This window comes from Thalassophryne amazonica, chromosome 17, assembly GCF_902500255.1.
Source record: "Thalassophryne amazonica chromosome 17, fThaAma1.1, whole genome shotgun sequence".
Classification (NCBI taxonomy): domain Eukaryota; kingdom Metazoa; phylum Chordata; class Actinopteri; order Batrachoidiformes; family Batrachoididae; genus Thalassophryne; species Thalassophryne amazonica.
In genome coordinates, this window is record NC_047119.1 from 7,781,442 (window position 1) to 7,797,101 (window position 15,660).

Genomic DNA, 15,660 nt, shown 5'->3' on the forward strand with positions numbered 1-15,660 from the left:
CCAGATTATCATGGTTTTATCCCACCTTCTAACGTTCTAATCACCAGTGTATCTCCAAATGTCTTTCCAGCATTTCAGTGTGCCTGTTTGACCGCTGTACCATCCTTGACCTCCAAGCTTGCTTTCTGTCTTTTTCTTTGTGGTGAAGCTGGGCCCATTTTCTGGATAATCTCTCTGCTGGAAAGACTGTGAGTTTGAGTAATTGTGCAAACTCTGTTATCACCCCGTGTTTGTCATTCACTGCCAGAGGGATCGCAGTCCAGTTCTTGACAGTTTTGACCGTCTGCCAATATTTTGACTGAGGATGCCTGGTCCATATTCACAGTATTGTTAAGACTGACTCACCCCTTTTGTTGCTGACACTTAAAGCACAGTTAAGTTGCTACATATTCAATGCTGAGATGTGCCTCTTCAATATGCTCTTGGGTCTATGCTTTTTATTCATGATGTGTATATCACAGCAGAGAGAGAAAGCCAAAAAGAAACTCACCTTGTGGCTTGGCATCATGAAGCAATTTTCGATCTGCAAAGAGACAAACATCAGAAAATAATGTAGAAATAATCTTTTTAATAACTGCCACTCTCAGTTCATTTAAACTTGACATCAATTCCTGTTTGCACATACATATACAAATGAACAGCGCATGCATAATGAAAACTGATCATGAGTCTGCTAATGACTATAGCTTTATGGGTCTCATGTTCCAGTGCACAGTGCTAAATTTTAGCAGAAGCATAATCATAACCATAACTCAGCCACATGGGGTGTGCAGCCAGTACATTCTGAGTGCCGGTCCCAAGCCCGGATAAATGAGGAGGGTTGCGTCAGGAAGGGCATCCGGCGTAAAACAAGCCAACCCAACTATGCAGACTCAGAATCGAATTCCCATACCGGATCGGTCGCGGCCCGGGTTAACAACGTCCGCCGCCGGTGCTATTGCCCAACAGGGTGCTGGTGGAAATTGGGCTACTGCTGGGCGAAGACGACGAAGAAGAGGAGGAAAACATTGCTACGAACAGCGGGAGAAGAAGAAAACTAGAAGGGTGGAAATGAGAGTGGGGACTTTGAATGTTGGTAGTATGACTAGTAAAGGGAGAGAGCTGGCTGATATGATGGAGAGGAGAAAGGTAGACATATTGTGTGTGCAAGAGACCAAGTGGAAGGGAAGTAAGAGCAGGAGCATCGGCGGTGGGTACAAGTTGTTGTACCATGGTGAGGACAGGAAGAGAAATGGTGTTGGGGTCATTTTAAAGGAAGAGTATGTTAAAAGTGTGTTGGAGGTTAAGCGAGTGTCTGACAGGGTGATGAGTGTGAAGTTGGAAATTGAAGGGGTGATGATGAATATCATCAGTGCACATGCCCCACAGGTAGGTTGTGAGATGAAGGAGAAAGAAGATTTCTGGAGTGTGTTAGATGAGGTGGTGGAGAGTGTGCCCAAGCATGAAAGAGTGGTGATAGGAGCAGACTTCAATGGGCATGTTGGTGAAGGGAACAGAGGTGATGAGGAAGTAATGGGTAGATATGGTATCAAGGATAGGAATGGGGAAGGACAGATGGTAGTTGATTTTGCAAAAAGGATGGAAATGGCTGTGGTGAATACCTACTTTAAGAAAAGGGAGGAGCACAGGGTAACATATAAGAGTGGAGGAAGGTGCACACAGGTGGACTACATTCTTTATAGGAGATGCAAGCTAAAAGAAATCACAGACTGTAAGGTGGTAGCAGGAGAGAGTGTCACTAGACAGCATAGGATGGTTGTTTGTAGGATGACTTTAGACGTAAAAAAGAAGAAGAGAGTGAGAGCTCAACAAAGGATCAGATGGTGGAAGCTGAAGGGGAAGACTGTTGTGTGAAATTTAGCGAGCAGGTGAGAGAAGCACTAGTTGGAGGGGAAGCAATTTTGGACAACTGGAAAAGTATTGCAGATGTGGTGAGGGAGACAGCTGGGGCAGTACTGGGTATGACATCTGGACAGTGGAAGGAAGACAAGGAGACTTGGTGGTGGAATGAAGAGGTCCAGGAAAGCATAAGGAGAAAGAGGTTGGCGATAAAGTTTTGGGATAGTCGGAGAGATGAAGAAAGTAGACAGGAGTACAAGGAGATGCGGCGTAAGGCGAAAAGAGAGGTGGCAAAAGCAAAGGAAAAGGCATATTGCGAGCTGTACAAGACGTTGAATAGTAAGGAAGGAGAAAAGGAATTGTACCGATTGGCCAGACAAAGGGACAGAGCTGGAAAGGATGTGCAGCAGGTTAGGGTGGTAAAAGATGCACATGGTAATGTGCTGACAAGTGAGGAGTGTGTGCTGAGAAGGTGGAGGGAATATTTTGAAGAGTTGATGAATAAAGAAAATGAGCGAGAGAAAAGGCTGGATGATGTGGTGAGAGTAAATCAGGAAGTAAAAGAGATTAGCAAGGAAGAAGTGAGGGCTGCTATGAAGAGGATGAAGAGTGGAAAGGCAGTTGGTCCAGATGACATTCCAATGGAGGCATGGAAATGTCTAGGAGAGATGGCAGTAGAGTTTCTAACCAGATTGTTTAATAAAATCTTGGAAAGTGAGAGGATGCCTGAGGAGTGGAGACGAAGTGTGCTGGTTCCTATTTTCAAGAACAAGGGTGATGTGCAGAGCTGCAGTAACTACAGAGGCATAAAGCTGATCAGCCACAGCATGAAGTTATGGGAAAGAGTAGTAGAAGCTAGGCTTAGAAAACAGGTGAAGATCTGTGAGCAGCAATATGGTTTCATGCCGAGAAAGCACTACAGATGCAATGTTTGCTCTGAGAATACTGTTGGAAAAGTACAGAGAAGGACAGAAAGAGTTACATTGTGTGTTCATGGACTTAGAAAAAGCTTATGATAGGGTGCCAAGAGAAGAGTTGTGGCATTGTATGAGGAAGTCTGGAGTGGCAGAGAAGTATGTTAGGATAGTGCAGGACATGTACAAGAATAGTGTGACAGTGGTGAGATGCGCAGTCGGAATGACAGACTCATTCAAGGTGGAGGTGGGATTACACCAAGGATCAGCTCTGAGTCCTTTCTTGTTTGCAGTGGTGATGGACAGGTTGACAGATGAGATCAGACAGGAGTCCCCATGGACTATGATGTTTGCAGATGACATTGTGATCTGTAGTGAGAGTAGAGAGCAAGTTGAGTCTAGTCTGGAGAAGTGGAGATATGCTTTGGAGAGAAGGGGAATGAAAGTCAGTAGAAGAAAGACTGAGTACATGTGTGTGAATGAGAGGGAGCCCAGTGGAATAGTGCAGTTACAAGGAGTAGAAGTGGTGAAAGTAGATGAGTTTAAAAATTTGGGGTCAACTGTTCAAAGTAATGGAGAGTGTGGTAGAGAGGTGAAGAAGAGAGTGCAGGCAGGGTGGAGTGGGTGGAGAAAGGTGGCAGGAGTGATTTGTGACCGAAGAATATCAGCAAGAGTGAAGGGGAAAGTTTACAACACAGTAGTGAGACCAGCTATGTTGTATGGTTTAGAGACAGTGGCACTAACAAAAAGACAGGAGGCAGAGCTGGAGGTGGCAGAGCTGAAGATGTTGAGATTCTCTTTGGGAGTGACAAGAATGGACAAGATTAGGAATGAACATATCAGAGGGACAGCTCAGGTGGGACGGTTTGGAGACAAAGTCAGAGAGGCGAGATTGATATGGTTTGGACAAGTGCAGAGGAGGGACCCAGGGTATATAGGGAGAAGGATGCTGAGGATGGAGCCACCAGGCAGGAGGAGAAGAGGGAGACCAAAGAGGAGGTTCATGAATGTGCTGAGAGAGGACATGCAGATGGTTGGTGTGGCAGAGGAAGATTCAGAGGACAGGATGAGATGGAAACGATTGATCTGCTGTGGCGACCCTTAACGGGAACAGCCGAAAGACAAAGAAGATAATCATAACCATAAACATAATCCCTGCAACCAATATCAGTGATGCCACTTTGTATTGCATCGTAAAGCAGTGCACGATGGTTGTGATGTCACTCACTCTGCGTGCACAAGCCACCAGTGCAGTTGTTTATTGCCAGCGCCACGCCGTCACACAGCCGTCCTCCGTGTTTGGGCTCTGGGGCCGTGCACTCCCTGCTGCGCTGCCGCTCGCAGTCTGCACTGCACGCTGTCCACTCACTCCACTCTCCCCAGTTGCCATCCACTAAGGGGATCAAATACAAAAGTTTAACAACATTAACCCTTTAACGCCTGAATTTATATAGCTGTATATAAAAAAATGTTTTGTGTGTGTTTTTGCCTTTAGGAAGATGGTAAATAATGTTGAGATTATTAATTTCTTTTACACAAAAAATAAATAGTAATTTTGGTATTTTGGTAATGACTTTATGTTATAATGTTATAATAATAATAATGGTATGTTGCAAATTTGCGACAACAGGCATACTGGTCAATTTGGTATGTTGCATATTTGAGTCAAATATTTAGCAGATATGCGACAATAGGCGTTAAGGGGTTAACATGTGCATTGGAAGATTAGATGTGTGTAATGCACAGCTGTAATACACTGTTTTAACCATGGGCCCCAACGAAGAATATTTTCTTAAATTTCTCACATTTGCCTCTCGTGACTGCAGCACGTGAGAAGATGATCAAGGAGTTGGAGTGTCTGGGTTTGTGATGGATCCAGATTAAGAGCTAGGCTTTTAATGACTTCCTGGGCTCCGCCATTAGAATTACAACCCCTGGCAAAAATTATGGAATCACCGGCCTCGGAGGATGTTCATTCAGTTCTTTAATTTTGTAGAAAAAAGCAGATCACAGACACAAAACTAAAGTCATTTCAAATGGCATCTTTCTGGCTTTAAGAAACACTATAAGAAATCAAGAAAAAAAATTGTGGCAGTCAGTAACAGTTACTTTTTTAGACCAAGCAGAGGGAAAAAAATATGGACTCACTCAATTCTGAGGAATAAATGATGGAATCACCCTGTAAATTTTCATCCCCAAAACTAACACCTGCATCAAATTAGATCTGCTCGTTAGTCTGCATCTAAAAAGGAGTGATCACACCTTGGAGAGCTGTTGCACCAAGTGGACTGACATGAATCATGGCTCCAACACGAGAGATGTCAATTGAAACAAAGGAGAGGATTATCAAACTCTTAAAAGAGGGTAAATCATCACGCAATGTTGCAAAAGATGTTGGTTGTTCACAGTCAGCTGTGTCTAAACTCTGGACCAAATACAAACAACATGGGAAGGTTGTTAAAGGCAAACATACTGGTAGACCAAGGAAGACATCAAAGCGTCAAGACAGAAAACTTAAAGCAATATGTCTCAAAAATCGAAAATGCACAACAAAACAAATGAGGAACGAATGGGAAGAAACTGGAGTCAACGTCTGTGACCGAACTGTAAGAAACCGCCTAAAGGAAATGGGATTTACATACAGAAAAGCTAAACGAAAGCCATCATTAACACCTAAACAGAAAAAAAGGTTACAATGGGCTAAGGAAAAGCAATCGTGGCCTGTGGATGACTGGATGAAAGTCATATTCAGTGATGAATCTCGAATCTGCATTGGGTGCAAGGTGATGATGCTGGAACTTTTGTTTGGTGCCGTTCCAATGAGATTTATAAAGATGACTGCCTGAAGAGAACATGTAAATTTCCACAGTCATTGATGATATGGGGCTGCATGTCAGGTAAAGGCACTGGGGACATGGCTGTCATTACATCATCAATAAATGCACAAGTTTACGTTGATATTTTGGACACTTTTCTTATCCCATCAATTGAAAGGATGTTTGGGGATGATGAAATCATTTTTCAAGATGATAATGCATCTTGCCATAGAGCGAAAACTGTGAAAACATTCCTTGCAAAAAGACACATAGGGTCAATGTCATGGCCTGCAAATAGTCCGGATCTTAATCCAATTGAAAATCTTTGGTGGAAGTTGAAGAAAATGGTCCATGACAAGGCTTCCAACCTGCAAATCTGATCTGGCAACAGCAATCAGAGAAAGTTGGAGCCAGATTGATGAAGTGTACTGTTTGTCACTCAAGTCCATGCCTCAGAGACTGCAAGCTGTTACAAAAGCCAGAGGTGGTGCAACAAAATACTAGTGATGTGTTGGAGCGTTCTTTTGTTTTTCATGATTCCATAATTTTTTCCTCAGAATTGAGTGATTCCATATTTTTTTTCCTCTGCTTGGTCTAAAAAAGTAACCATTACTGACTGCCACAATTTTTTTTCCTGATTTCTTATAGTGTTTCTTAAAGCCAGAAAGTTGCCATTTGAAATGACTTTAGTTTTGTGTCATGTCTGTGATCTGCTTTTTTTCTACAAAATTAAACAACTGAATGAACATCCTCCGAGGCTGGTGATTCCATAATTTTTTGCCAGGGGTTGTATATGCATATGTGGTGAAAGTGTTGAACTTGTTAAGACATTCATTTTTCTCTGCACTGACATTCATGTCTCAGGGTCCTCAACCTTTGAAACATAGATTTCTGGGTATATCTTACAGAGTTAAGAGTTATGAACAGTGATGCCGGTAACGCGTTACTTAGTAATGCGTTACTCTAATCTAACCACTTTTTTTGTAACGAGTAATCTAACGCGTTAATCTTTCCAAATGAGTAATCAGATTAAAGTTACTTCTCCAAGTCACTGTGCGTTACTATTATTTTTGTATTGTGGGTCGACAGCAGCATTAAACTTGGTCCGTGGGCAGGAGGTCGGGGTTCGACTGAACTGCACACTTTAAGCGAGCTGTGAGCTTTTCATCAGCTACGACTTGTCCTCACCTCTTAATTTTAAAATTCAATTTTTGCACATTTTTCCAAACTGAGTGTGGATAATTCACGATTTGCAGCTGATTCATGTTCTGGGGATTAACAGGGTGGTTATCTGCCTGGGTGGTTGCCATTCAGAACCCAGGACAGTTCCATGATATGGTGGATGTGGCGCCATCTGGTGCTCCTGCATGCCCCAGATTTGACTTTTAGTATAAATAGCTCATACGAACATGCCACCCTAGATTAAGGACAAGCGTATATACTCCAGATTATTGTCTAAATTGTGTGTGTAAGCCTGACATGCATTCATGTATACAGGCATAGAGGTATAGAGGCATCCAGTTAGGGCAGTGGTTTGGAGAGTGACATCCTTGGCCACAAAAAATAAATAAATAAATAATCTTCTAACATTTAACAACATTCATTCATTCATACATCTTCTACCGCTTAGTCCAATTAAGGGTCGCGGGGGGCTGGAGCCTATCCCAGCAGCCTTAGAGCACGAGGCGGGGTACACCCAGGACAGGATGCCAGTCTGTCGCAGGGTCACAAACAGACAAACAAACACAAACACACCCACACACACACCTACGGACAATTTAAAGATTCCAATCCACCTAACCCGCATGTCTTTGGATGTGGGAGGAAACCGGAGCACCCGGAGGAAACCCACGCAAACACGGGGAGAACATGCAAACTCCACACAGAAAGGCCATGAGAACTGAACCCACAACCTTCTCGCTATGAGGCAACAGTGCTAACCACTAAGCCACCTTGCTGCACATTTAACAACATATGCAGTGAAATTACAAAGCCATGAAAAGAAATACATGAGCACTTTTAATTCTGCTTTATTTCACCTGAGAGGATCAGACTTGGTCACCGACACAAGGCAGTAATGCAGTTTGACATGTATGTAGATGAATGGAGTCTCGTCACTGAGATGAACTATAGATTATGTGTCTGAAGTGCTTTTTCAGAGTGAGATGTTTTCTTTAACTTGCTGTGATGGTGAGGAGATCTCATTCCCACTGGACTAGAGCCTGATCATCATCTGTCCTGGTCTCCCATGGCAGCGGAGGACATTTACCTTTGGCAGTGAGTTCTTGCATTTCCAGGCCTGCTACAGGTCTAGACCACTTTTTAAATTTTAGTCTTACCTCAGGAAAAAACTCAAAATACAAGAAAATTTGCAAATGCAGGAAGTTTTCCTAAATCACTCATAGTACAAATCTGTCAGCACAAGTGGTTCTTGCATGAGGCACAGTGTTCCATTTGTGTAAATTATGTGTTTACGTTTGTCTGCATGCAGTAACTAAGTGATGTGAAAAGCCTAAAGAATCCAGCTTCATCGCTGCTATCTTGAAGAACAGCTTCTTCTTTGTTAGGGTGCAACAAGGCTCCATTATCTCACTGAGTGGGACAGGGACCCTCTTCACTTATGTTGTATTCCGTGAAGTTTCCTTTCCACCTCTAACTGCTGCAAGACTTTGTTAACCTATAAACACAAATTTATTGTGTCTCCTGTATGGTTTGAGTGATCTGAAGAGGAAAAATCCTTTAAGAAGAGGAAGTTGCCAATGAGGAGACACCGTGCATCCAGAACGTTTTCACAGCACTTCACTTTTTCCACGTTATGTTACAGCCTTATTCCAAAATGGATGAAATTCTTTTTTTGCCCTCAAACGTCTATACACAGTACTCCATAATGACAATGTGAATTTTTTTTTTTGAGATTTTTGCAAATTTATATTTATTTCCCATGAAGCTCAAGAGCACAAACCATTCATGCTACAACATTCGTGCTACTTTGAAGGTCCCAATGAGCACAGTGGCCTCCATCATCTGCAAATGGAAGAAGTTCGGATCCACCAGGACTCTGCTTAGAGCTGGCCGCCTGTTTAACATGAGCGATCAAAGGAGATGGGCCTTAGTCAGGGAGGTGACCAAGAACCCGATGGTCACTCTTTTAGAGCTCCAGCATTCCTCTGCGGAGAGAGGAGAACCTTCCAGAAGGACAACCATCTCTGCAGCAATCGACCAATCAGGCAGGTATGGTAGAATGGCCAGACATAAGCCACTCCTTCGTAAAAGGCACATGGCAGCCCACCTGGAGTTTGACAAAAGGCACAAGAAGGACTCTCAGACTATGAGAAACAAAGTTCTTTGGTCTGATGAGACAAAGACTGAACTCTTTGGTATGAATGTCAGGCGTCATGTTTGGAGGAAACCAGGCACCATCCCCACAGTGAAGCATGGTGGTGGCAGTATCATGCTGTGGGGATGTTTTTCAGCAGCAGGAACTGGGAGACTAGTCAGGATTGAGGGAAAGATGAATGTAGCAATGTACAGAGACATCCTGGATGAAAACCTGCTCCAGAGCGCTCTTGACCTCAGACTGGGGCGACGGTTCATCTTTCAGCAGGACAATGACTCTATGCACACAGCCAAGATCTCAAAGGAGTGGCTTCAGGACAACTCTGTGAATGTCCTTGAGTGGCCCAGCCAGAGCCCAGACCTGAATCTGATTGAACCTTTCTGGAGAGATCTGAACATGTCTGTGCACCGACGCTCCCCATCCAACCTGATGGGGCTTGACAGGTGCTGCAAAGAGGAATGGACCAAACTGCGCAAAGATAGGTGCACCAAGCCTGTGGCATCATATTCAAGAAGACTTGAGGCTGTAATTGCTGCCAAAGGCTGTGAATACTTATGTACATTTGATTTCTTATTTTTTTATTTTTAATAAATTTGCAAAAATTCACAGAAACTTTTTTCATGTCATTATGGTGTGTTGTGAGCACAACTTTGAGGGGGAAAATGAATTTACTCCATTTTGGAATGAGGCTGTAACATAACATATGGAAAAAGTGAAGTGCTGTGAAGACTCTCCGGATGCACTGTAATGTTTGTCAAGGCACTCTGAATGAATGAATGAATGATGATTTATTGTCATTACAACAAGTGCAACAAAATTATCTTCACACCCCATTACCTCAGAAATACATCAATTAATGCACAATTATTACTGGTTGAACATAATAATGGAACACATCAGAATTAAAACAACCGCATATATACATTTGATTTCTTTATGTATGCTAAACATTGAAACAGTCCGACATCCGAATTGAGGCAGAGTGAGTGTAGGCTGCAGCAGAGTCCCATGCAGCCAAGCTTGGGGCGGGGGGGGGAGCGCTGTGTGCGTTGTGTGCAGATGAGTTCATATCAGTCTCTGTCCATGTGTGAGTAGAGTTTGGAGTGGCAGAAGGGGAGGGCAAATGAAGAGGGAGCCAAATGCTTCACCAAGGCCATTGAAGTCCTTCTGGAGGAAAACAGCGGGGCATTTTGACCTTCGGCAGCTGATAAGGCTGCCATGTCTGGGTTAGGCAGAGAGACACAGAATTCCAATAAGGCCTCTCTTTAACCATCCAGATCCAATTGTGAATAATTCCTTTGCAGAGCAGACAATTGCTCTGAGATGGTTTCCAACTTGCATTTAAGTTCAAAGGTTAATGCAGTCTGACATTGTACCGCCTTGCCCACTTTGTTAATGATGGACAGATGTGGAGTTGTGGTGCTGGTAGCAGCCATCTTGCCAATTTTCCAGTAGGTCAGGGCAGTGCATAATCCAAGCAGCAAAAGACTGCCTACGTTAAAGGCAAGTAAAAATAAATCCTCAATGTCTTCCATGGAGGGTGGTGCCAGGCATACAACATGTCACTTCTCCCAGGTGTCGAGAACACAGCCCGCAGGATAGATTCCATCTAGGCACTAGGGTTCCCCAGCCATGATTCCATGTTGAAAAAATGGTGTCAATAGCGTTGAGAGACCAGCTGATCAATTCCATGGTTATTCCAAATATAGTTTGAAGATTACACAGTCTGGTGAAGTTGGGACTTCTGAAGGTTGGGGCAGATATAGAGAAAAACACAGAAGGAGAGGAGAGAGGAGGAGATGCAACCGCCCTCCATGGAGTTCCAAGCTCCCAAGCTCTGCTTTCTCTTGATACCTTTTCTTATATCTGGTGAGTGGTTTGCTTGATACCGGTGTTATGGTTGATTTCACTGATTTGGGTTTGATGAGAACAATTGGACAAAGCAGATTCCTGCAGCAGGTTGATGACTGGTAGTGCTTTGCGCTTTCTTCAAAGATTTGCTTCTCCTGTGAGTCTTCTTGGTCTATTTCAGTTTCAGCTTGCTTTTCTTCAACAAACCCTCAGCATTTCTGCAGCTTGAAAGTCATTGGACCTGATTTCAAGAGAAAACTACAGTCACAGTCATTCATTTTTTTTAAACTGAATGGAGACATTAAATGCAAATTAAAGCACGAACTTTCGAGGCTGAATTGTTACCATCCATTTCTGTCTAATCATTTCGGACATTACAATCAGCTGGAACAGACTTGAGCCTTGGTTAGCTTCACTACGGAACCCGGGAGAGGTCACTTAAAGTGATATTTTTTTTCTGACCATGATAATTTGTGCGCACGTTTCCCTTTAATTGAGCCCACGAATTAATAAAATGTGCTCTCAAATTAATAAAATGTGCGCACGTTTTCCTGGCCGTGATAATTCATGCGCACGTTTTCCTTTAATCGAGCCCTCGAATTATAGTAAAAGTGGGAATCTTTATAATTGTGGAGTACAAGTGCTTAAAAAAACAAATCACTGGGTCTTATCTGTATTTACAAACTGTGACAATAAATGATAAATTGTGTCACTGGCCCCATTCAGAATTGTGCAATTGTGCTGATAGTATATGACACAAGAAACTATCTCCAAAGCCAAAGTGTGATGCACTGCTTAATCCACCTGATGGCAGCAATGCACTAAAAGCTAGCCTGACTAAACTGACAGCTTTTTAGAAGAAGAAAATTTTCACTATTCATCTCGCGTGTTGCATTCATTGGATAAAAATGAGACCCCTGATCTCATAATTATGAGCAATGATCTTGTAATTAGGAGAAAACATCTCGTAATTACAAGATATTGATCTCATTACCAGATCAGGTCTCTCTCTCTTTCTCCATATATATATATATATATATATATATATACTCAACAAAAATATAAACGCAACACTTTTGGTTTTGCTCCCATTTTGTATGAGATGAACTCAAAGATCTAAAACTTTTTCCACATACACAATATCACCATTTCCCTCAAATATTGTTCACAAACCAGTCTAAATCTGTGATAGTGAGCACTTCTCCTTTGCTGAGATAATCCATCCCACCTCACAGGTGTGCCATATCAAGATGCTGATTAGACACCATGATTAGTGCACAGGTGTGCCTTAGACTGTCCACAATAAAAGGCCACTCTGAAAGCTGCAGTTTTATCACACAGCACAATGCCACAGATGTCGCAAGATTTGAGGGAGCGTGCAATTGGCATGCTGACAGCAGGAATGTCAACCAGAGCTGTTGCTCATGTATTGAATGTTCATTTCTCTACCATAAGCCATCTCCAAAGGCGTTTCAGAGAATTTGGCAGTACATCCAACCAGCCTCACAACCGCAGACCACGTGTAACCACACCAGCCCAGGACCTCCACATCCAGCATGTTCACCTCCAAGATCGTCTGAGACCAGCCACTCGGACAGCTGCTGACACAATCGGTTTGCATAACCAAAGAATTTCTGCACAAACTGTCAGAAACCGTCTCAGGGAAGCTCATCTGCATGCTCGTCGTCCTCATCGGGGTCTCGACCTGACTCCAGTTCGTCGTCGTAACTGACTTGAGTGGGCAAATGCTCACATTCGCTGGCGTTTGGCATGTTGGAGAGGTGTTCTCTTCACGGATGAATCCCGGTTCACACTGTTCAGGGCAGATGGCAGACAGCGTGTGTGGCGTCGTGTGGGTGAGCGGTTTTCTGATGTCAATGTTGTGGATCGAGTGGCCCATGGTGGCGGTGGGGTTATGGTATGGGCAGGCATCTGTTATGGACGAAGAACACAGGTGCATTTTATTGATGGCATTTTGAATGCACAGAGATACCGTGACGAGATCCTGAGGCCCATTGTTGTGCCATACATCCAAGAACATCACCTCATGTTGCAGCAGGATAATGCACGGCCCCATGTTGCAAGGATCTGTACACAATTCTTGGAAGCTGAAAATGTCCCAGTTCTTGCATGGCCGGCATACTCACCGGACATGTCACCCATTGAGCATGTTTGGGATGCTCTGCACCGGCGTATACAACAGCGTGTACCAGTTCCTGCCAATATCCAGCAACTTCGCACAGCCATTGAAGAGGAGTGGACCAACATTCCACAGGCCACAGTTGACAACCTGATTAACTCTATGCGAAGGAGATGTGTTGCACTGCATGAGGCAGATGGTGGTCACACCAGATACTGACTGGTATCCCCCCCCAATAAAACAAAACTGCACCTTTCAGAGTGGCCTTTTATTGTGGACAGTCTAAGACACACCTGTGCACTAATCATGGTGTCTAATCAGCATCTTGATATGGCACACCTGTGAGGTGGGATGGATTATCTCAGCAAAGGAGAAGTGCTCACTATCACAGATTTAGACTGGTTTGTGAACAATATTTGAGGGAAATGGTGATATTGTGTATGTGGAAAAAGTTTTAGATCTTTGAGTTCATCTCACACAAAATGGGAGCAAAACCAAAAGTGTTGCGTTTATATTTTTGTTGATATTCCTGACAATGGGCTTCCATACTTCCATAATCGAAAATTGTCCAATTTGTAACTGCCGACACTGCACTGTCAAGATCAGCATACACCTAATCTCATAATTACGAGATCAAGCTCTCGTAATTATGAGATCTTTTCTCGTAATTACGAGATCAGGAGTGACATTTTTTTTTTATTAACCCAGTGAATGCAATACGCTTCCATAATAACACGATCTTCAATCAGCAAAAAATGCTTGAAAACACAAATGTATTGGGGCTGATCGATGCCACAGCACTTCCAAATGATCACAACATTTGCTGCCACAGAAAACACAAATTAAAAAAACACCTGCATCAATTCAACAAGTAGTTGCATCAAAATACGTCATACATACATACATAGCCTGCACGGACCCATGGCACCCTGAGCAAATGGTGATGAGCTTACCATGGGCAAGAGATGTTTTTCTGGAGAAGGCTTTTTTCCAAGTACAGTTCAGCTGTTTTGACCAATAGGCTTCTTTGGGTCGCCATCCATAACGCATATACAACCCCTGGCAAAAATTATGGAATCACCGGCCTCGGAGGATGTTCATTCAGTTGTTTAATTTTGTAGAAAAAAAGCAGATCACAGACATGACACAAAACTAAAGTCATTTCAAATGGCAACTTTCTGGCTTTAAGAAACACTATAAGAAATCAAGAAAAAAAGATTGTGGCAGTCAGTAACGGTTACTTTTTTAGACCAAGCAGAGGAAAAAAATATGGAATCACTCAATTCTGAGGAAAAAATTATGGAATCACCCTGTAAATTTTCATCCCCAAAACTAACACCTGCATCATATCAGATCTGCTCGTTAGTCTGCATCTAAAAAGGAGTGAACACACCTTGGAGAGCTGTTGCACCAAGTGGACTGACATGAATCATGGCTCCAACACGAGAGATGTCAATTGAAACAAAGGAGAGGATTATCAAACTCTTAAAAGAGAGTAAATCATCACGCAATGTTGCAAAAGATGTTGGTTGTTCACAGTCAGCTGTGTCTAAACTCTGGACCAAATACAAACAACATGGGAAGGTTGTAAAAGGCAAACATACTGGCAGACCAAGGAATACATCAAAGCGTCAAGACAGAAAACTTAAAGCAATATGTCTCAAAAATCGAAAAATGTACAACAAAACAAATGAGGAACGAATGGGAAGAAACTGGAGTCAACGTCTGTGACCGAACTGTAAGAAACTGCCTAAAGGAAATGGGATTTACATACAGAAAAGCTAAACGAAAGGCATCATTAACACCTAAACAGAAAAAAAACAAGGTTACAATGGGCTAAGAAAAAGCAATTGTGGACTGTGGATGACTGGATGAAAGTCATATTCAGTGATGAATCTCGAATCTGCATTGGGCAAGGTGATGATGCTGGAACTTTTGTTTGGTGCCTTTCCAATGAGATTTATAAAGATGACTGCCTGAAGAGAACATGTAAATTTCCGCAGTCATTGATGATATGGGGCTGCATGTCAGGTAAAGGCACTGGGGAGATGGCTGTCATTACATCATCAATAAATGCACAAGTTTATGTTGATATTTTGGACAACTGAAAGGATGTTTGGGGATGATGAAATCATTTTTCAAGATGATAATGCATCTTGCCATAGAGCAAAACTGCAAAAACATTCCTTGCAAAAAGACACATAGGGTCAATGTCATGGCATAGGGTCAATGTCAATGAGCAGATCTGATTTGATGCAGGTGTTAATTTGGGGGATGAAAATTTACAGGGTGATTCCATAATTTTTTCCTCAGAATTGAGTGATTCCATATTTTTTTCCTCTGCTTGGTCTAAAAAAGTAACCGTTACTGACTGTCACAATCTTTTTTTCTTGATTTCTTATAGTGTTTCTTAAAGCCAGAAAGTTGCCATTTGAAATGACTTTAGTTTTGTGTCATGTCTGTGATCTGCTTTTTTTCTACAAAATTAAACAACTGAATGAACATCCTCCGAGGCCGGTGATTCCATAATTTTTGCCAGGGGTTGTATACCTCATTTGTTGATACTCAGGCAATTAGGAAAGACATTAATGCACGCAAAACATTTTTACAAAGTACGCTCTACTGACCTTATCCTTTGACCTTTTGATTCCAAAGCCAATTGGCTACATGGAGTCACGAGGGATAATGCGTGTAAGTTTACTGTCGGATGAAGGAAGACATAAAAAAGAAATACCCCCGCCTTCCTCTTGTTTTATGACGGTA

General features: G+C 42.6%; 1 protein-coding gene across 1 annotated transcript in view; it reads right to left on the reverse strand.

Annotated features, from left to right (window-relative positions):
- Positions 1-15,660, reverse strand: part of LOC117529349 (netrin receptor UNC5D-like) — a 582,155-nt gene that overhangs the window by 117,079 nt on the left and 449,416 nt on the right. Inside the window, exons 7-8 of the mRNA XM_034192105.1 lie at positions 3,982-4,146; positions 491-523 (exon numbers count right to left, since the gene is read on the reverse strand). Of these exons, the coding sequence (XP_034047996.1) occupies positions 491-523; positions 3,982-4,146 (198 nt within the window). The remainder of the gene's footprint in view (positions 1-490; positions 524-3,981; positions 4,147-15,660) is intronic.